Below are 22,770 nucleotides of genomic sequence, written 5' to 3' on the forward strand. Positions count from 1 at the left end.
AGGATTGATGGATGCCTAAAGTAAGATAAAGAATAGTAAGGTTGACTCACCAATACAAGAGCCATCAATCTCCTCATACCCAACACTGCAGACGCATCTTCCCAGGGGAACCAACCAGTCTCCGTCTGCTCCACAGAACAATTTTGGTGTGTCTCTTTCTTCAGCATGGTCAATACATGCCCCCCTCACCTCCACCAGTGAAGAAGAGTCCACCCGAGGTACTGTGTCAGGAAACGAGGCCAGATTCCTCAGTGTGAAAGGACATTTCTTATAGTAAACCCTGACTGACACCAATGCAATGCAGGCACCAATGTCCTGGAATGCCAGATAAAAGCCCTTCTTAGTCATGGGTCCAACTTCACGCACCTCCGTGTTGAGCTTAAGGATGCGATCTCCAAGATCCATCTGAGTGAAGCTCTCATCAGCAGCGATGGTGTCGATTTTGGTGTACTGCACAGGCTTAAATTTGACGCCGTGAGCCTCGTCTGTCTCATGGTAGAAGAGGTTGAAGGTCTCCTTGCAGGTGCCAGACACCCACGGGATAGAGTTGCAGTCGCGCAAAGTGAAGCGAAGCTCCACATAGATCTTCTGAGCCGCCTGTCTGGAGATCCAGTTGGAGCGAAGCCAGTTGTTCTGGTTGGGCTCCATCACATTGCAAACCTGGAAGGTATGAATAGGTCGGTTGTGCTCGTCCATCTCTGTGATGGCATCCCACTAAAATAATCAGAAGGAGTAGAAGAACAGGCAAATAAAGTATAAAACCACAAATCCAAGAATAAACATCCTGCTCACAATCAGACCTGACATAAGTGAAACAGGTTTCCCACTGTGTCATGGGTATTTTACCAATGTAATCACCACATCATGAATATGCAAGCATCTTTTAGAGCAAACGATTTCCTGAGATATATCCCTTAAGACCCTGTCTGACCTGAGACCTTACCACTGTCAGGAAAGAAGAAATCATTCACAAACTAACAATCGGTTTTTCTCTATCTTCCTTCAGGTCTAGAGGTAGTCAGAATGATGTCTGACTCCGGCTGCCTAGTCATCAGCTCTTAGGTCACATGATCAGGGAGCAAAGCAGCTTTGCAGGGTCATTAGGTTACCGGTCCCCATGTTGATGGGAAAGGAGTTAATGGGGGTTTTTAGCCTCCTGGTCCAGCACAGCTCTCTGGTTTTATTAGAGTGGGGACTGGCTACACGGATGACCCCAAAACCTACTAACATCGACCTCCAAGAATCAAATTACCTGCCTGGGAAAAAGGGCTCTCAAATCACTTCACTTACAAGGCAGCATTGGACCCTCCATAAGCTGCAGAGTTGCAGCACTGTGTCTGTGTGTGCGCTCTATTTTTAGACAAACTATTTGTATGTATGTAACCCTAAGTGTAACATAGACTTACCCTCATCTTTAGTTTATGTTATTTGTTTGTTTATTTTATTTATTCATATACAGGGAACCTTATACTTAACCACACAAATAAATAAATAAATAGATAAAGTCCATGTCCATCATTGTGACACTTTTGGATGGCAGTGTGCACCCCCCCCCCCTTTCACAGAAACATGTGAGAGATGCTGTGGGAGGTTAATGCAGAAGTCCAAGAACAAGGTTATTATTTAACTAATACATGCATGCAACAATCATTCTGTATATAAAAGCGAATAGACTCTATCACACACACACACACACACACACACAAATATACACACACACACATACTTCACATTCCCAGTCTCAGGTCTGGGAGAAGAGATCCCCAATCTAATTAATGGCTGGAAAACAGTCTGTTTATAGGCAAACACAATCCAGAGAGTCGTGAAAGAGCCACTGGTTAATTTACCAATACTATTTGCCTGATAAGCTCCCACATTTAATCAGCTGTTTTTTTTACTTAGCTAAATATTACCTCTTGATGAGAGTAGTAATCAAAGCCTAATGTTTGCTTTCACATACTCATTATCCTTTTAAATAACATGTTCTAATTCAATCATCCAAAGTCTACAGGCTTTAATCTGCTCTTCCCTCAAGGGGTAATTGTAGCATTGCAGCCAAACTAATTGATTTTGATTAGATGTGATGTTGCCCATCACAGGGACACAACACATTCTGCTGGGAAAGGTGGTCAAATATACCACTGTGTATAGCTTAAGAAAACAAACAAAACAAAAAGCAATAATCTAAAATAATATATGTTCAAAGCAACCAAGGAAATATATGACAGATTATGTCATAGTTTTCATTTCTGTTCTTGGGTTCCAACATGTTTGTAGTTATGTTTTGTATTTCCTGTGGTTTGGTCTTGTTTTCTCTTTTATTTTGAAAGGCTCTGTTCCTTTGTGTGTGTGTTTTCTTGCGCCTGTGTTTTCCCTCCCTAATGTGTTTCACCTGTGTCTCATTGTCTCTCCCTCCCTAGTGTTCTTCATGTGTGTGTTTCCCTTTACTCCCTGCCAGTTCGTCTTATGTGCCATTTTTAGTTTCTAGTGTGTGTTTTGGATTAGTGTGTTGGCTTCTAGTGTTTGACCCATGCCTGAGTTTTTGGATTCTTCTTTTCTCTGCTCCTTTTGTACTTTTTCAATTAGGTCCTCTCCCTCGTACAGACGTCTTTGACATTATGTATCATATACTTTTCACATTAATGTGTGGATTTGAATTTTAGCAAGATGCAACTTTTTAAACTTTGTTTAAAATATGGACGTTTTGTTGCCCTTTCTTGAGCAACCATATCGTAATACTGTGTATAGATTCACACCTAAAATCCACATATCGTTTTGATTACATTTGTATTCAGCAACAGAAGCCTCACTACTACTGGTGATACCACCAATCTCTGATGCCTAAGATTTTTTTGACTGTAATATGCAACAATTCCCCAAAAAGCAATGTACTGTATAGACTCAGACAAATGTAATCCTTCTAAATGACCTATTAGATGTGGGTGGCAAAATCTTTATCAGCTCTAAAAAGAGCTGGAGGTTTGTGGAGGGCAGTGATCCACAGAGGTGCAGAACTTACCTAACCCAGGGTGCCACAGATTGATCCCCATGTGGAGCAGTACTTCCTGGTTTTCTTTCTGTCACTTGCATTCAATAGCTACACATATTCTCAGCTTTGGCCTGGCCTTGCTTCAGTGTTTAATCGTGCTGATTCAACCCACCCTTTGGGCTTTTTTCAATCTGATTTGAGCAGTCAGCTGTTGACCTGCGGAGGTGTTTGTGGGAGGAAAGATGTATCAGCACCCTCAAGCTCAAAAACGTTCTTTTAACAATGGTAAAAGCAGCTACATCTTTAGAGAGTTACTGAAAGAAAAAAAAGAATATAAAAATATTGTGTCTTAGTTTAAAAAGAAAATGTTTGACATTGCAGCCTTTGGAATTGAAAAAGGTCATCATGGAAATGTATGGAAACAAGTACAAGAATGTCTGTGAAGACAAATGCATGGTCAGTGATAATAATAAAGGTTAGGCATATTGTGTAACTGCATTTGTGGTGTCAAGTACATGATAGGTCTCACCAATATTGTTTTTCTGTGCATTTGTCAAGAAGTGTTTAACATCTTAAGACACTATGGTGAGAATCAGGAGAACTATTGAAGTTTAGTGTTCATGTTGAACTATTTCTTTGCTAAAGGGCAGTGTGGCTATCATAGATCACTGACTGTTTCTCTACTGAGCAACTACAGTAAGTTTATAACACCAAAGATGAGAACTGTAGCAAGTCCTTCCACACACACACCTGCAGACAGCAAGGTCAGACATCGCCCTAAGTAACTCAGACCAAAACACGTTTCATAATGTATCAAGGTTTTTTTTCTGTTCTGAAGGGAATACGGGTTAGAGCCAATATCAGGGTATAACATTCAAGCATCGCTCCTGTTGAAGTGCATTCTTTCATATAAAGGTATTAAATGACATGAGGCAGATAGGGGAAAAGAAAGAGAGGAAGAAAAATAGTGGGTGTTTGGTGGTCTTTTCATCAGAAGATACAGGAGGAATTACTGAAGTTAAGAGGCAATGAGATGAGCTTTAAGGCCAATGTGAGATAAAACAGTGTCTAGTGACAGCAGGATTGAAGCAGCAGTATCAGAGTGATTTGTCTCAAAGGGGTAAAACAATTCACTGTAAGAAGGGACACATTGCTGCCTGAATCCCCAACTAAACACCACTCACAGCTGATCTAAAGGCCTCCAAGACTTTCACAGCTTGTCGTTTAGCTGATAATATCAAGCTGCTGTGTGCTGGCAGCACTTTAAAATAAGTCACATTTCACAGCATTTACAAAGCTGGGAATTCAGGAAGGTCAAAAATGACTTTCCACTGAAACGGCTTTAAAATAAAAGCTATTTTCTGTGACTCTACTTGATTGTGTGATTACTTGCAATCTCAGTGTGGACTAACTTCTTTAAGTGTGTGAGATTTTAAGCAAAACCTTGTTTGGACACGTGCCGGCCGAGTCCAAGGTCTTTATTTTCCAGCTCTCTCACTTTTGCAAAAAAGAGTCAGTTATTTTACTAACCCAGGGGTAAGCTTTTTTTATTAGCACTGTGAAACCCTGAGCCCTATTGAGACCTGCACTTTTAACTGTGCTGTCAAAACCCACACATCTACAACTGAAATGAAACATTTAGTGATCCTAACACGTAGAGGGTGTGGGGTAGTAAAGAAAAAAAAAGGAATGAGACACAATTTAAAAGTCAAATGTCCCTCTGTGTGAATGACAGTGTGTTATGACCTATTATGAAAGCATTAATAATTACATTACTGACAGCGGGGCAGGGGTAAAGATCAGTGCTTTAAAAGGTTCACTATTAGACTGGCAGGCAAAATTAATTTCTTTTGCATATTTGGCTGACACACCTGATCATACATTCATTATGTGTCCGTGGTGTACTACACTCACCGTAGAAAGTCAGCAAGAGAGTAAGGAGATTTTTGTTTGTGCACTTATCATGGCTACTGCACTTCTTGTGAGTGGGAGTTAAGTGGCCACTGGAGGTAAAACAAGCAGCTGTTACATCAGTATCAAGAGACAGTGTCTATGCATGTGTAACTGACAACTGAAAGAAAACACCCACTGTCCTGACTACGAATATGCATAATCATGAAGTACATCTGTATTGTATAATGCTTTTATATGAGTATGAACAAGTAAGTTTATTCTTAAGCTACTGAAGTTTAAGCACTTTATTATCTGGAATATAAACAGTCTAAAAAAGTGTTGTTGAGTTTTCATGTCATTCCAAATGTCCTGAGGGACTCAAACAATGCATAAACAGATACAGTCAAATCACAAACAGTCATCTAGGCCTCAGCAGACTAATTTAAATCTGACAAAAATATTGAAAAGTTATAATAAAATGCCTATTACCTCGCCTGCTTCACGGAGAGCAAGCCTTAATTTGGCTGCTTACATGCTCCACACTTACTGTGTCAGTGGAGTTGGGAGTAGGTGTGTTCTCATCTGGTCTATGGAGATGTATAAAGAGTGGAAGCACAAAGGAGGGGAAGTGTGTTTACCAATATTGTGTTTATACAAAAAAAACCCATTAAACTTCTAAGAAGTAATGCTGAAATAGACATCTGATTTGATTATGTTGATGACAGGTTTCAGGGAGCACACTGCGCCTCCTGCTTGTCTTATCTACCTGGTACCATGTTTGTTCTCTACACACACTTTCCTCGGTCTGTGTGTTGCCACTGCCACTAGATTGATATATTTTTATTCAATCCTGGAGCCTCCCTCAGTGACGGATGAAAATCCTCACACACAGACACACATACACACACACACACTTGCACAGGCATACAGTACACACACATTAAGGAGATGGATGAAGAGTCTTTGCTTCATCTTTTTAAAACTTCTTCAACATTACGAGAAAGGAAAAATGGCAAATAAAAACTGAGTTTGAAAAGTAAAGAAAAAATTAGGTGCAAATTAAAAATTTAATATGCACCTTGAGAATATTTACAACTTATGAATATTAATTAATCACAGGCTGTAAATTATTAAATTAAAATAAAAAGTGCATAAAACCATCCAACATCCACCCACCAGCCTTACTGATTTTAATAAGATAAGTTTTACAAAGCACCTCATTAACACAGTCTCACACGCTTACTCACCCACCCGCTCGCTCACTCACTCACTCACTCACTCACTCACTCACAGTGTCCCCATTTGTAGTGCACAGGCAAGTCATCTGCACTACCAAAAAAAAGCCCCAATCCTAATTTGTGTGTGTGTATCAGAAGTTGGTCTATAGAGGGCTCATTAGGGACAAGTGCAGCTTAATGTGGGGGCCTCCATCAATATCTGGCAACCTTGGTCGAGCCACTGTGTTTAACTGAGTGTCAACAAGTAAATCAATACTTTGATTGGAGAATTATGGAAATAGATTTTCACAGTGTACTTCAGGATTTCCAATTAAATTACTAAGGCTGTGCCGAGTATTGGCAGGACTTGACACTGAACAAAAACCTGCATAACAATACAGAACATGTCAGAAAATCTTTTATAGTTGCACGGCAGAAAAGTGAAAGAGATGCAATATTTTTTTTCCATGTAGCGGTGGTGGTGGGAGATTTATTATCCCTACATATTTAATAATGACAGTGCTTACTTTGCGGTGTATGGTGATCATGACTGTCTTTTCCTTCATTTCAGTGCCTCTCTATGTGGAGACTGAAAGCTTTAAATTCAGTATTGCCTGAACATTTGTCTTTGAGATTGACTTTTTAAAGGATATTATCTGGAATAAGCTGCTTTTTACCACTATTTTATAGGTGGCACAAACTAAGAAAGTGTTGATGCCCTCATAGATTCTCATTCTTTACAAGTATAGATCTATAGATCTATAATTAGACCTATTGTTTACTAAGTATTTAAGTGTAATAATGAATTATCATTATATTGTTGTCAGAAAGGCAGACACAAATAAAGGTGCTATGGAGGACATGCTATAGAGGCCTCATTAGATATCCTGCAAAGCTTGGAAAGACCTTTTTCACACCTCACAGAGGTTATGTCACACCAGGAGTTAGCATGAGCTAACTATAAGGTGATGCTATAAATAGCACTGCAATTAGATGAGAATTGATGATTTTTCTGTCACTCTGCTTAGCCCACAGGCTCAGAAGCAAGTTGCACATATTTCTCTGACACTATAAGAGGTAGTTCACCTGCTTATTTCCTACATGGCTCAGACTTGAAGCCAATGTAGAAATGTGAAAAGTTGCAGTTCACACCACAATCACAGGGGGCTAGCTCCAAAAGCAAGTCAATCCCCACAGATTACCATGTTAAAATGGCTAACTTCACAGCAGAAATAAACATATTTACAGCTTGGTCCAAAAAAACGATTCTGGTCTCAATTATTAAATAAATTCCCTTGTAGTTTCAACTGTACAGGGGGTGAATTATTTTGTAGCTCATTTGTTTTAATTATATTCAGGCTTAAAATTATGCATAATTACCACCTGTCAATTATTGAGTGACAGGCGGTTGCCGTATCACAGAACGAGTTTCCTGCTTCCGCGATCGCCTGCCTGCCTTAGCTCCACTCTTGCTCCCCTTTTGTCTTCATTTGGACTTTTGGCAGACTGTGACGCAGCCAACATAGCTATCGATGGTCAGAGCATCCCGAAGCCTCAAACCAGGCTTAGCTTTCTACAGTATAATCATAGTTGTCTATAGCCAATAAAGAAAACAGACCACATCTCTATGTGTTCATGAGGGCAGGAACAGAAGGGATTTTCATGTAAAAGGATTAATCATCACTTTTAACCTAACCCATCCATCCATCCATCCATCCATCTTCAACCGCTTATCCGGGGCCGGGTCGCGGGGGCAGCAGTCTAAGCAGGGACACCCAGACTTCCCTCTCACCAGACACTTCCTCCAGCTCCTCTGGGGGAATCCCGAGGCGTTCCCAGGCCAGCCGAGGGACATAGTCTCTCCACCGCGTCCTGGGTCTTCCCCGGGGCCTCCTCCCAGTGGGACATGCCCGGAACACCTCCCCAGGTAGGCGTCCAGAAGGCATCCGAACCAGATGCCCGAGCCACCTCAGCTGGCTCCTCTCGATGTGGAGGAGCAGCGGCTCTACTCCGAGCTCCTCTCGGGTAACTGAGCTTCTCACCCTATCTCTAAGGGAGCGCCCAGCCACCCTTCGAAGGAAACTCATTTCGGCCGCCTGTATTCGCGATCTCATTCTTTCGGTCACTACCCAAAGCTCATGACCATAGGTGAGGGTAGGGACGTAGATTGACCGGTAAATCGAGAGCTTCGCCTTCCGGCTCAGCTCCTTCTTCACCACAACAGACCGGTACAGCGACCGCATTACTGTGGAAGCTGCACCGATCCGTCTGTCAATCTCCCGCTCCATTTTCCGCTCACTCGTGAACGAGACACCGAGATACACAAACTCCTCCACTTGGGGCAGGAGCTCTCCTCCCACCCAGAGAGGACAAACTACCTTTTTCCGGTCGAGAACCATGGCCTCAGACTTGGATTCTCATCCCAGCCGCTTCACACTCAGCTGCAAACCGTCCCAGTGCATACTGAAGTTCCGGCTCGATGAAGCCAACAGGACAACATCATCTGCAAAAAGCAGAGATGAAATCCTATGGTTCCCGAACCAGATCCCCTCCGGTCCCTCGCTGCGCCTAGAAATTCTGTCCATAAAAATTAAAAACAGAACCGGTGACAAAGGGCAGCCCTGCCGGAGTCCAACATGCACTGGGAACAGGTCTGACTTACTGCCGGCAATGCGAACCAAACTCCTGCTCCGGTCATACAGGGACCTAACAGCCCTCAGCGGAGGGCCACGGACCCCATACTCCCAGAGCACCTCCCACAAGATGCCGCGAGGGACACGGTCGAACGCCTTCTCCAAGTCCACAAAACACATGTGGACTGGTTGGGCGAACTCCCATGAACCCTCCAGCACCCTGCGGAGGGTATAGAGCTGGTCCAGCGTTCCGCGGCCAGGACGAAAACCACATTGCTCCTCCTGAATCCGAGGTTCGACTACAGGCCTAATTCTCCTCTCCAGTACCCTGGCATAGACTTTCCCAGGGAGGCTGAGAGTGTGATCCCCCTGTAGTTGGAGCACACCCTCCGGTCCCCCTTTTTAAAAAGAGGGACCACCACCCCGGTCTGCCAGTCCAGCGGCACTGCCCCCGATTGCCACGCGATGTTGCAGAGGCGTGTCAGCCAAGACAGCCCCACAACATCCTAACCCCTTATCCTGTTTTTAAATGCCTAAACACCTGGCAGTGTCAGGGGGACCTGAACCCCAGAAGGTCCCCCATGCTGCCTGTAACACAAACATCCTCCAATCCTTCCCCGCCTCGTAGCGGCTGTATTGGTCTCATGTTCAGATGATATTGGCAGTACATTCATATGCTCTGTTAGCAGAGTGTCCAATGCGGGGAAACATGTTCATATTTCTGCTAGCATTAATGCAATCATGTGTCGTATCTGGGGGATATATTAATGACCAAATGTTGAAATCTCTTCCACAGTGTTAATGGAATTAACCTTCTTTTTTTGATAAAAATCATGAAATTCTGTCCGTCTCCTCTGACTTTATCTTTAAATCTTGTTTAAAATTTAGTATCATATTCCCAGATAGTACTAAGCCACTTACAATGAATTGACAGCCCAGTGTTCCAGTTAAAGCTACAAATTTGTTTTATGTGCTTGTCACACATTAAAGCATAGGCTACCTGCCACAAAAAACAACCACAAAGATTTCAAAACACCAAAACAAAGCCTGAAGCTATGACTCAAACTTTAATGCAGCATTCTGCTGATTTGTAAGTTGGATTCATTCTGATCAAGTTAGTCCCTTACATCTGTTTGTTTGAAAGTATTTTTTAGGGAGTGGTTTCTCAGTTAAAACCAAGTAAGATTCACATTACTCTTTCACACTCACATACACACACTGTATCCCATTGCCTGTCAACAGAACATCCACAAATCAATAGGAGCAAGTGAACAGCGGTGAGCAAATAAAATCCAAAGACCTGTGCTCCTCTCATTCCTGCATCCATCACAGTGGATGGGTAGCCAGTTGGGTGGAGCCAGCACACCCATCTGTCATCCACATGGTGCTCTTGCAGAGTGACACCTCTGTTGGTCATGGCCTCAGCCATCCAAGATCTAAAGATGGCTAAGGGCATAGAAGATAGACTTCAAATTGTATAACATTTTAAAGACTGTTGATGTTGGACTGATGTTTAAAGGTCGAGCTTTTAGATGAATCCATTTTAAAGTCACATGTAAGTGACACAGATTAAGTGATTCCTCTAGAAAGTACTCTGTCATTGTTTATAAGAGTGAAAATGAACGACAACCAGTGAGAGCAGAACTAATAAAATTCTGTTAAGTGCTTCCCCTGAGGCACATTTTATTGCAGGTTTAACACTGTTGAATAAATTCCCTGCTTCCCCACAGGACAGATTTCTTCTTTAGACAGACAGTGACACAATAATAATTTAGTCATGGAGACCAACTCTGGGCAGCCAGGAGACACGTTATTGAAAAAAAAAAAAAAGCACTGGACTCAGCAAAGGCCGACCCTGGCTGGCTAGACCTTTTTAGAATCCAGGTTTTGATTTAGCAACAATGTTTGGACAAGCAATATTTCCTGAAGGTAAAATAAAGCTGAATAAACTATTACAACAGCAAGCAAACACAACAGCTCACCTCCTGAAGTATGCAGCTTAGGTTATTGCACGTTTTCACGTTTTGTGACACTGTGGACAATCTCCTCAGAGTATGCCTGTATGCACTTGTTTGAGATAAACAACAAAGTGGTGTGCTGAGGCACTGAGGGCAAGAAAGAAAGAGTAGCAGTTTCACATCTCTATGTATTAAAGTGCCAGTATTTGAAACATCCTTTAGAAAGAGGCTGTGTGACTACACTACACACTGCATTGATTGGAGCCATCCATCAATATTTTATTGATTCTCACATAATGCAGCTCATGTACACACAATGATTTTACCTTGTGAAACATATACATTTTACTTAAAAAGACAGGATGATGATAAATATAAGGAAAAGTAATAAAATAATAGTGTCATTACACATAATACCAGCAGATGGCCTAAGCAGCAGACTTGTATGTTCACCATATTTGACTCCAATATCCAACTGCTTATGGTAGTGTCTTATATTTAATTTACCACTAGCTGTTGCGGTAATGCATTTATGTCATTTAGCGCAGTATAATATCTATTACAGTTATGGCCTCTGGAGGAGGTCTCAATCTATCATGTAGCTGCTCTAGCCATAGATCACTCTTCATGCTGCTGTATTAAATCAATCAAGGCTGGCACTAATGGATGCAAAGTTTTACCTTTAACCTTTGATTCCATTGAAAAAGCTAATTTATATATTGACAGGCTTTGTTTATTAAAGTCAAAAAGATGTCAAATGTGTCCTTTAAGAAAAGACAGCATTGATTGTGACACACCCCTATACAGCTGAAATGTCACAGTCATCCTAGTAAGTATGGCTGAAAGAGATTAGTCCCAGTTAGTCAGTAATACCAAGATGATCTGCTGTATCTGGTCACATTCCAGCATACAGTTTTGGCTATTATTGTCCAAAATCATCAGTGATGTGGAAATGCCTTACATACTGAGTCACAGAGAGAGTGTATGACCACTAATCAAAACAAAAAAAAAGTTACTTGTGTTCATCTTCTTTTTTGCAGACTTGCAAAAAGTCTGCAACGGCTGTCAAAAATGGCAAAAAATGTCTTTAATGCTTTAACTAACTATTTACACCATTTTTAATGTCAATTTTATGTCGAATCCAAACACAAAGTTAACGGACAACAAAACAGCTTGCAGCGTCAGAGGGACTTGAATGCCAGACTCCTATCTGAACTCCACCTCCATCCCAAACCTGCACCCTAACACAGACTTTTGTGGCTGTATTGGTTGATGTCGGGCAGTACATCCATATGGTGTGGTGATGGTAAAAGCCACCATCTGTCATATCTGGCTATTATCAGCCAAATGTGGCATTCTTTGGTGAAGATATAATGCTGGGTCAGTGTTGCCAGATGGGAGATAACTATTAGATTTGTACCCCCTCAGTACAATGTATGATTACAAGTTCCATAAATATACCACATAATGTACAATAATTTCATCATTTGCTGACATTTAGTCTAGTGCTACATGGTCTCATCTGTGCATTTCCTGATTGTGTTTACACCAGTGTTAATTTTGTTGATGAATCATTTTCGTTAACGACCTTTTTTTGCTGATAAAAATGAGATGATAACTAAATAGAAACTAACCCACGGTGCCAAAAACGAAGACAAAATGTATTGACACTTTTGTCAACGAATAAAAACGAGACGAAATTATTGATGGAGACGAGATCCAATCAGAGCAAATTTTGTTTGTGGAAGGGAGGGACGAATCAGGAGCCGGTGGCAGAGAGCCAATCAGAAGTAATCTCTCTGCGTAAGGACATTACCCCGCGATGCTGGAAGAATGCATGGTAACACAACACAGGAGAAGAACAGACACATGGACACGTTTGATGTCAAGACAAACAAGACGGTTTGCAAACCATGTGGAGCGACTATCAGCGGTAAAAACACAACAAACTGAAGCGACATTTGCAGAGGAGTCACCTTAACTTCCGTTCCTACACATGACAAAATCTATAAATGAAGACACCGCTGCTGATGGTTTTACAGCATGTAAAACAGAGTGTTTCTCTGTAGTTATGGAGTATTCATGAAGAAGGTCATGACTTTCTTGAACAGCTCACTGTTCATTGGTTCTTTCGTGAAAAGGTAATAGCAATTAAATAAAGAGGTGTTTGTTTCAAATAACACAAGTTAAAGCTGTGCCTGTTTTTATTGCACTTCAAACCTTAATTATTTCATGAAAAAATATATATCATAGAATTTTAGTTGACTAAACCTGCTGTGGATTTAGTCTAAAATTCAATGATATTTAGTCGACTAAAACTAGACTAAAAGTTAAAAAATGTTGATGACTAAAATGTGACTAAAATCAAATGACATTTTAGTCACAAGACTAAAATAAAAACTAAATCAGAAATTGCTGCCAAAATTAACACTGGTTTACACATATTCTCACCTGACATATTCATTAGAGATTTTTATTTGGGTGGGACTTTCTTCCAAGTGATCAAATGCCTAAATGTCAAAGAAAAATACAATAATAATATTGTTTTTGAAGTCAGCAGTAACAAATGGGATGCTCATATATTTTTTTCAATAATGTTAAGCCACTTGTATGATAATTTAACATTTCCCGTCTGGCAGCACTGCACTGGGTCCACCTCTGACAGCATGCCAGTATGTGCATCTGTTCAATATAGAACTGTTGCACATTTAATGTTGCACACAGGTCTGTGTGAAAGGCACAGAGGCAGAACGCTTTAGCATTTTGTAGCGTCTATGAGCCAGCAGTTGAGCTGATCACAGCTCCAAACTGTGTGAAAGCGCAAAGCCTGCACGGCACGGTGGAGCATGGTGTAAGGGAAAACTGACACAGCTTCGACTGCACAACATCAGGCATGCCCTTTGAAAGCGCACACTGAGGCACCATGCAGTTGGCTTTGTTAGCTGCAGGAGGGAGAAAATGCATAAGGAGGATATGCTCATAGTGCCAAGGGGCAAGTGGAATATCTTAATATGAACGGCTTCAACTGATGGCAAAATAATCCTTCATCAGCAGTTTAATTTCTCCAAAAAACACAAAAACAGGCATCTGTAAAAGCTATCTGCTATCTCGGTTAAGTGTATGAACCTAGTTTCTATTTAACCTCCTTTATCTTATTTGTCTAAATGGCAGTATGTTAACTCCCCTCCCCACACTCTGAGTGTTTCGCATCGGAGCTGACACAGACCAGAGACCTTTCTTCTTTTTTTTTCCCTCTTCCCAGCTCAGACAAACTATGTGTGGGAAAATGGGGGAAAAGAGCTTGTCGTTTTACATATCTATTTTTGCCAGAGAGACAGGCAGGCAGTCTGGAATGTCAATGTGTGGCTCAGCACCCTCTGACTGATGTGAGATCACAGTGACGGCTGCACACAGCGGTGCAACGAACACACACACAGACTTTGCCGGTGGGTGAGCTAGAACGGTGCAGCCATAGGCAGTTTAGATAAGAACAGGTCACCCAGGTAGTGGAAAGCATGACACACACAGTCAGAGTTGGATTCTAAACTAAAGAAGACCCTTCAACAGATATTATTGGTGACAATTGCAAAAACATACAGTGAGTAACTTCATGGTTCTTTAATAAGAGATTCTACAAAATGTTCTTTTACTCTTGAACTTGAAAAACTGTTTCAGAATGTATCCTCAGATCAGCGCTCCAAACTGACAAGTGAAAAGCATTTGGGGGCCTAACTAGGGTCAACTTCATCTGAACACTGGAGTCAATGATAAAGACATTTCAGACTGTTCTTTCCCAATTCAATTCAACTAAAATCAGTTTTATTGGTCTGACGCACTAAAAACCTGTGTAGGAAAAACATTATTGAATTGATTGAAGCTCTGCAATATGCCACCACCAAGTATTGACGATGAATAAAAAAAATTATGAAACCAACAAAGTCAATAAAATGTGAGTCAAGATGTTCATCAAAGCAACAGTTTCTGTTGCCTAATACACATTTTGGAATAAAATAACAAACCTAACATTCAGATCGAAGACTAAAACAAAACATTTAATAACTATTTCCAACCAAAAGCCCTGAAAAAACGAATATTTCAGTGTTACAACCGGCCTAGGGGAAACCTAGTTGTAGCATAAAGTGACTCTTCCCTCCTGTTCCAGTTCCCAAGGTATATGAAAAAAAATATCAACGACGAATGGAATTTATATAAATTTATTTATAAACGAACCGAGACAACAGAAACCTTCAGGGTGAGCAATGCCAAAATAACAAACAAAACAACTAAGGTTCTCAGCTCCTGTCTTTCCTAAACAAAATAAAAGAGATTCAAACAAAAATACAGGTGTCTTCCCTGACTTCCTAACAAAAAAACAGGAGAAAACGAATAAACAAAAACGGCTTCTCACCCCTACTCGAATGTGTCTGGTGTGTAGTAATAACTTAAATTCAATTACTCTAGGTAAAGCGACAATCAAACAACAAACCTAAATTACACAAAATATTATTCACAATCTAATGTCCAACGTATAATCACAAATCGAACGCAGTCTTCTCGGGATGTGGAGCGGAGGGCAAGAGCATCGGGTGGCTGATGTGGAGGGTTTTTAAATTCAGAGCCCATCTGTGTCCTCCAATCCTCGAGCTCCACGTCATCCAGCTGTAAAACCAATAGAATGCTCCCCCCTGTTGGCGGGGAGGGAGAACACTCACACACACACACAGAACATATGACTATTGTCATAACACCCCCCCACCTAAGATCAAACATTTCTTCCCCTCAAGAAATGTTTGATCCTATGTCCCCACTCGGGACAACGTATCGGCCACAACATTTTCTGACCCCTTTATGTGGTGAACCACAATATTAAAATCTTGTAACAGCAGGGACCAGCGCATGAGACGTTGATTGTTGTTACGCATTCGCGACAGAAACACCAGTGGGTTGTGGTCTGAAAACACAGAAACTGGTTTGGAAGTAGAGCCAACATAAACTTCAAAATGCTGCAGTGCCCACAGCAACGCCAATGCTTCCTTTTCTATTGTGCTATAGTGTAGCTGGCACTTGTTGAATTTCTTTGAAAAGAAACACACAGGATGATCGATTCCTTTTTCATCCTCCTGCAAAAGTACAGCGCCTGCTCCGTGAGCGCTGGCGTCAACCTCCAGTTTAAAAGGACACTCGAAACTGGGAGCAGCCAGCACAGGTGCACTGCACAGGAGAGCCTTAGCAGAGACAAAGGCCTGCTGACACACATCACTCCACACAAACGGAGAAGAAGGACTTGTTAGGCTAGTGAGAGGAGCCACGACACTTGCAAAATTTTTACAAAATCCCCGGTAATAACCACACATGCCCAGAAACCGGCGGAGCTGTCGTCTTGTTTCTGGCACCGGAAAATCTACAATGGCCTGCACTTTGGCCAACAGAGGGCGTACTTTCCCTTGTCCCACCTGTTTCCCCAGATAGGTGACCTCAGCTTTTCCAAATTCACACTTAGCCAAATTCAGCGTTAATGATGCCTTCTCTAAGCGCTGAAATACCTCTCTTAAGGTGCTCATATGTTCTGACCATGTGAAAGAATAGATAACAATATCGTCGAGATAGGCCTCACAGTTTCCAACTCCAGCAAGGAGCGTGTTCATGAGCCGCTGGAAAGTAGCCGGAGCGTTTCTTAAACCAAACGGCATGACTGTGTACTGGAGGAAATGGTCAGGAGTAACGAAGGCAGAGATATCAGAGGCACGGGGAGAGAGTGGCACCTGCCAGTAACCCTTTAATAGATCCAGTTTTGTCACATATTTAGCTGAACCCACTCTATCGACACAGTCGTCCACACGGGGCAGAGGAAACGAGTCAGGCTTTGTGACAGCATTCACCTTACGGTAATCGGTACAGAACCGATGCGTTTGGTCAGGCTTTGGGACAAGGAGTGAAGGCGAGCTCCACGGGCTGCTGCTTGGGATAGCAAATCCATTTTCTAAAAGATATCCAACCTCCTTTTTCATAGCGGCGCGTTTCACTGGATTCACACGGTACGCGTGCTGCTTGATGGGCTGATTATCTGCAACATCCACATCATGCTGAATGATATTAGTCTGTGTTGGTGTGTCACCGAATATGGACATGTGTCCACGAATGAGACAACAAATGTCATCCCTGGCGGATTGGGGTAGATAAAACAAATGTTCTTCCAACTTTTCCAGAATTTTTGAGTTTTCCAAGCGCGGACTAGGAACTGCAGCAGTCTGTTTATGCAGCTCATCACCATCAGACTCGCTGGAGTGCGGCACCACAGTGGAGACGCACGTGACAGGAGCAGCTGTTGGCGCACCGGCACCCCGAGGAATATACCTCTTCAACATGTTTATGTGACATACACGAGACTTCTTTCCCCTGTCGGGAGTCTTCACAACATAATCAGTTTCACTGATTTTTCTCTCAATTTCATACGGACCAGAGAATTTGGCCTCAAGGCCGGACCCCACAATAGGCAACAGAACGAGAACAGTGTCTCCTGGCTGAAAAATGCGATTGTGCGTCTTTTTATCATAATGTTCCTTCATTTTGGACTGAGCGACAGCGAGTGCTTCTTTGGCTTTTTCGCATGCAGTGTGTAACCGTTCTCTGAAGGAACTAACATAATCCAGCACACTGTGCGCAGGGCTCGGCTGGTTAGCAAGCCATTTCTCTCTCAACAGCCTCAGCGGGCCGCGCACAGTGTGTCCAAAAACCAATTCAGCCGGACTGAAACCAAGAGACTCCTGAGACGTCTCACGAATAGCAAACACCAATAGTGGTAAACCCTCATCCCATTCTTTGTTGGACTCCAGACAATATTTACGGAGCATGGACTTAAGTGTTTGGTGAAACCTCTCCAGCGCACCCTGGCTCTCTGGGTGATACGCACTGGACACATTATGTTTAACAGCCAACTCTGACATCACCTGGGCAAACACTTTTGACATGAAGTTTGTTCCTTGGTCTGTTTGAATGCGCCTTGGCAACCCGAAGGTAGAGAAGAATTTTATCAGTGTGCTTATCACTGACTTCGCCCGTAGCGAGCGTAAAGGAACGGCCTCTGGGAAGCGTGTGGCAGCGCACATCATTGTGAGGATATACTGATGACCGGATTTTGTCTTTGGCAACGGACCCACACAGTCAACAATCACATGTTCGAATGGCTCACCGATTACAGGAATGGGACGTAACGGGGCCCGAGGAATCACCTGATTAGGTTTTCCTGCCATCTGACAGACGTGACAGGAACAGCAAAATTTTACCACATCAGACTTTAACCCTGGCCAAAAAAAATAGCGGAGTATTCGCTGGTATGTTTTTTTTACACCCAAATGACCAGAAAGGACATGGTCGTGGCCTAAATGTAACACCTGCATACGGAAGTCTTTTGGGACCACAATCTGAGTGACAGAACAACTTTCATCACCGGACACAGGGATCCATCTTCGTACAAGGACGCCAGCATCAAATGAGTAAATGACTGACTGTGTCACATCTTTCTTCTCTTTAGCAGCAGACAAACAGGCAGACAATGTTTTATCAGACTGTTGAGCATTGATAAGTACATTTTTATCTATATCTAAACACAAGTCATTTGCATTTGGCAACATGCCCACATCCACAGACACAATTTTTGTTTGTTCTTTAAGCTGGGGGTAAGCCGAGTCAGACTCTGTCAAAAATGAGTCTGAAATGTCTACGACGTCAAGCTTCCGAGCTTGAGCGCGCGTCACGACGCACTGTGGAAAAATAGAGCGCACATCTGGCACCGACGGAGTATTTATATTATTCTCCGCGATTGGGTCATCGACAACTTCTGGATCGGGAGGAAATACCTTTTTCCCTGCAAGATCATTTCCAAGAATGATATCAATGCCTGCTACAGGTAACTGATCTCGCAAAGCAATGCGCACAGTGCCAGAAATCAAAGGGGAGGAGAGCGCAACTTGGTGCAGTGGCATGCGCACCACACTTAATTTAATTCCCCACGCCAACAAATCAGAACCGCAGTAACTTTTCTCTGAAAACGGCAAGACACCACGTCGGATCAGTGAATGCTTAGCACCAGTGTCTCTCAAAATAGTGATTGGAACGCGGTCCTCATCGCTGCCAAGTAAAGAAACAAATCCTTTTGAAACGAAAGGTTTAAAATCATCATCAACCTCTGATGTTTCCGACAGATCTGATGCGATCTGAGTCTCACTTTGGATCAAACTCACAGGGGAAGGGTTTTTGCTCTTATTTTGTTCTCTATTCTTTAGTACAGGACAGGCTGCAATAAAGTGACCAGTCTCATGACAATAAAAACATTCGTGTGACTTTTCAGTCACAGCCAGGCTGCGCCGAAAGGATTTTGATGAGCGTTGTTTGTAGTCAGACTGGACCGGGGGTTCGCAACGCACGGGTGGAACAAAGAAACTCTTATGAGTAAGCTCAAAGTCATCAGCCAGAACAGCAGCTGCAGCAATCGTGTCGACCTTTTGTTCGTTTAGATACACAACTATTCGTTCAGGAAGACACTTTTTGAACTCCTCTAGCAGCACCAACTCTCGCAGCTGTTCAAAACTTTTAGTGTCGGTGGCGTGACACCACTTGTCGAAAAGCACTCCTTTTTCACGCGCAAACTCCACATAAGTCTGGGTGACAGTTTTTATACAGTTTCTGAATTTTTGCCGGTATGCTTCCGGCACCAGCTCGTAGGCCCGCAACACAGTGGCTTTCACGATATCATAATCTAGACTTTGTGCAAGCGTGAGGGCGGTACACACCTCTTGTGCTTTACCTACAAGTTTGCATTGAACCAGTAGGGACCACATTTCTTTAGGCCAATTCAGAGTGGTTGCGATTCTTTCAAAGGCACTAAAATAACAGTCCACCTCAGACTCTCTGAATGGTGGCACTAAAGCAATGTTCTTGCTCACATCAAATGTGTCATGAGGAGAATGAGGAACCTGTCGTGAGGCAGATGGGTGTGCAGTCGCAGAGGGGAGACGCTCTAGCTCTAAGGCCCTCACCTTCAGGTGCATGGCCTCCACCTCTAACTCGCGATTTCTCAAATCAATCTCCTTTATTCTGAGAGTTAGCTGCATCTCCTCTGCCGTCATAACATAAGGACCAGAGGGAGCGGTTGGGCTGGGCCGCACCGTGTCACGGGAGCTCACGTCAGCTTTCGCCGCCTCCTCTACAGAGGGCACAGACACACACAGACCTTCCTCCACCAGCTTTTCCTGCAAAAGCTCTTTCAGTTCCTCCTTTTTAACGTTTTGAGGCACTCTGACCTGAAAACGCGCAGCAATCATTAATAAATCCACCTTCCTACACCTGTCCAACTGCTGGACTGTAGGATTCTTCACAAAATACTCTAGATCAAACTCCATATTCAGAGCAAAACTGTCAACCAGTATTATGCAGAGTAATATGAAAAATACAATATTCCAAAAAAAAAAAACGACGAATTGCCAATTACTTACCGACACGAATCAAAACACGAACGAGCCAAATTTAATTTACCGATAACAAACGTTTTACTCACCAACACGCTTTCAAAAGAATCGACGAGCCCCCAATTTATGTTACAACCGGCCTAGGGGAAACCTAGTTGTAGCATAAAGTGACTCTTCCCTCCTGTTCCAGTTCCCAAGGTATATGAAAAAAAATATCAACGACGAATGGAATTTATATAAATTTATTTATAAACGAACCGAGACAACAGAAACCTTCAGGGTGAGCAATGCCAAAATAACAAACAAAACAACTAAGGTTCTCAGCTCCTGTCTTTCCTAAACAAAATAAAAGAGATTCAAACAAAAATACAGGTGTCTTCCCTGACTTCCTAACAAAAAAACAGGAGAAAACGAATAAACAAAAACGGCTTCTCACCCCTACTCGAATGTGTCTGGTGTGTAGTAATAACTTAAATTCAATTACTCTAGGTAAAGCGACAATCAAACAACAAACCTAAATTACACAAAATATTATTCACAATCTAATGTCCAACGTATAATCACAAATCGAACGCAGTCTTCTCGGGATGTGGAGCGGAGGGCAAGAGCATCGGGTGGCTGATGTGGAGGGTTTTTAAATTCAGAGCCCATCTGTGTCCTCCAATCCTCGAGCTCCACGTCATCCAGCTGTAAAACCAATAGAATGCTCCCCCCTGTTGGCGGGGAGGGAGAACACTCACACACACACACAGAACATATGACTATTGTCATAACATCAGATTATACCTAAAGGCAGCAAACACTGCTTAAATAGAAGTAATAAAATCTGTGTCATCTGGGGTAACATAATAAATATTGCTTCCATTTCAATGTTTTATTTACCTAATTATACTATCCTCCCTCTGCAGGATGAAACACACACACATCGGCTCTTGCCTGTTTTCACAGTCTGCTGATTTGTTAAGAAAGGCTGTCAGCAAGACAGAGAGAGAGAGAGACAGACAGAGAGAAAGAGAGAGAGAGAGAGGGAATAAAGATAGGAGAGAAAGAAACTATATATTGCCAAAAGTAGTCGCTCATCTGCGCATATGAACTTTAGTGACATCCCATTCTTAATCCATAGGGTTTAATATGACATTGGTTAAACTCTTCTGGGTTCATAAATGGGTTTCTGGAAATTTTTGACCATTCTTCCAGAAGCGCATTTGTGAGGTCAGACACTGATGTTGGATTTAAAGGCCTGGCCCAAAAGTGTTCTATCGGGTTAAGGTGCAGGCCAGTCAAGTTCTTCCACACCAAACTCGCTCATCCATGTCTTTAAGGACCTTGCTTTGTGCCAAGGCTCTCAAGTCTTATGCATTGAGTGTGAGACTTGAGAGCGCTGGCACACACATTTCAACATGTTTACACGCTTACACACCACACATTTCTCAAGAAGAGAATTGATTAACTTCGGCACACAAAAATTCCTATAGCCTATCCTATAGATGAGTCAAAGGCAGACTTCTGTGCATTTGTACCAGTGTTTGGAATTAGCAACATATCGGCCAATCAGAAAATATAACTTCTTGTTGCCAGGTGAGGTCTGAGTTTCAGCTGAGAGCATGTGTTCCATGAACATGCAGCGGACAGAACTTATACTCTGAATGCAACTTGTAAAAGAGCTGGGGGTGGAAGAGAACTGTCAGGAGAGGGACAGAACAACCACCAATTGTACAAAATCTCTCGGTATGATGAAGCACTTAGAATTCTTTTCACTGGAACTAAGGGGCCAAGCCAAGCTCCTGAACAACAACCCCACACCGTAATCCACCCTTCACCAAACCTCACACTTGGCACAATGCAGTCAGATAAGTACTGTTCTCCTGGCATCCACCAAACCCAGACTCATCCATCAGATTGCCAGATGGAGAAGCATGATTCCTCACTCCAGAGAACGTGTCTCCACTGCTCTATAGCCCAGTGGTGGCATACTTTACACCACTGCATTTGCATTGTGCAAATATGTGCATTGCACTTGGTGATGTATGGCTTGGATGCAGCTGCTCGGCCATGGAAACCCATTTCATGAAGCACTCCAAGTACTGTCCTTGAACAATTCTGAAGGCCACATAAAGTTTGGGGTCTGTAGCAATTCACTCTGCTCCTTAGCATCCACTGGCTGAATTGCTGTTGTCCCCAATCGCTTTCACTTAGCTATAATAGCACTGACAGTTCACTGTATAATATTTAGTAGTGAGGAAATTTCACAACTGGACTTAGAATTCACTGAGAGCGGCCCAGTCTTTCACAAATGTTTGTAGAAACAGTCTGCATGCCTAGGTGCTTTTATACACCTGTGGCCATGGAAGTGATTGGAACGCCTGAATTAAATTATTTGGATTGGTGAGTGAATACTTTTGGAAATATAGTGTATGTGGAGAAGATTGTGTTATTTTTGACTTTAGTGTGTGTGGGTGTGTGCTTGTGGATACATTTTTGCATATTCATGGTGGAATTCCTAGAGGAGGAACATTCAAATAAGGCAGGAATATGAAGTAATAAAAGGACTTTCATTCCACATTAAGATGCAAAATCTGACTACTTTCACAGAAGGATCCCATCAGTCAGGCCAAG

The 22,770-nt window shown here is 42.4% G+C and overlaps 1 protein-coding gene across 1 annotated transcript in view; it reads right to left on the bottom strand.

Annotated features, from left to right (window-relative positions):
* The window catches only part of epha6 (eph receptor A6), a 163,601-nt gene that overhangs the window by 116,348 nt on the left and 24,483 nt on the right, over window positions 1-22,770 (bottom strand). The window contains exon 3 of the mRNA XM_028393127.1: window positions 51-714. Coding sequence (XP_028248928.1) covers window positions 51-714 — 664 coding nt within the window. The remainder of the gene's footprint in view (window positions 1-50; window positions 715-22,770) is intronic.

Source organism: Parambassis ranga, chromosome 21 (genome assembly GCF_900634625.1).
Source record: "Parambassis ranga chromosome 21, fParRan2.1, whole genome shotgun sequence".
Lineage (NCBI taxonomy): Eukaryota > Metazoa > Chordata > Actinopteri > Ambassidae > Parambassis > Parambassis ranga.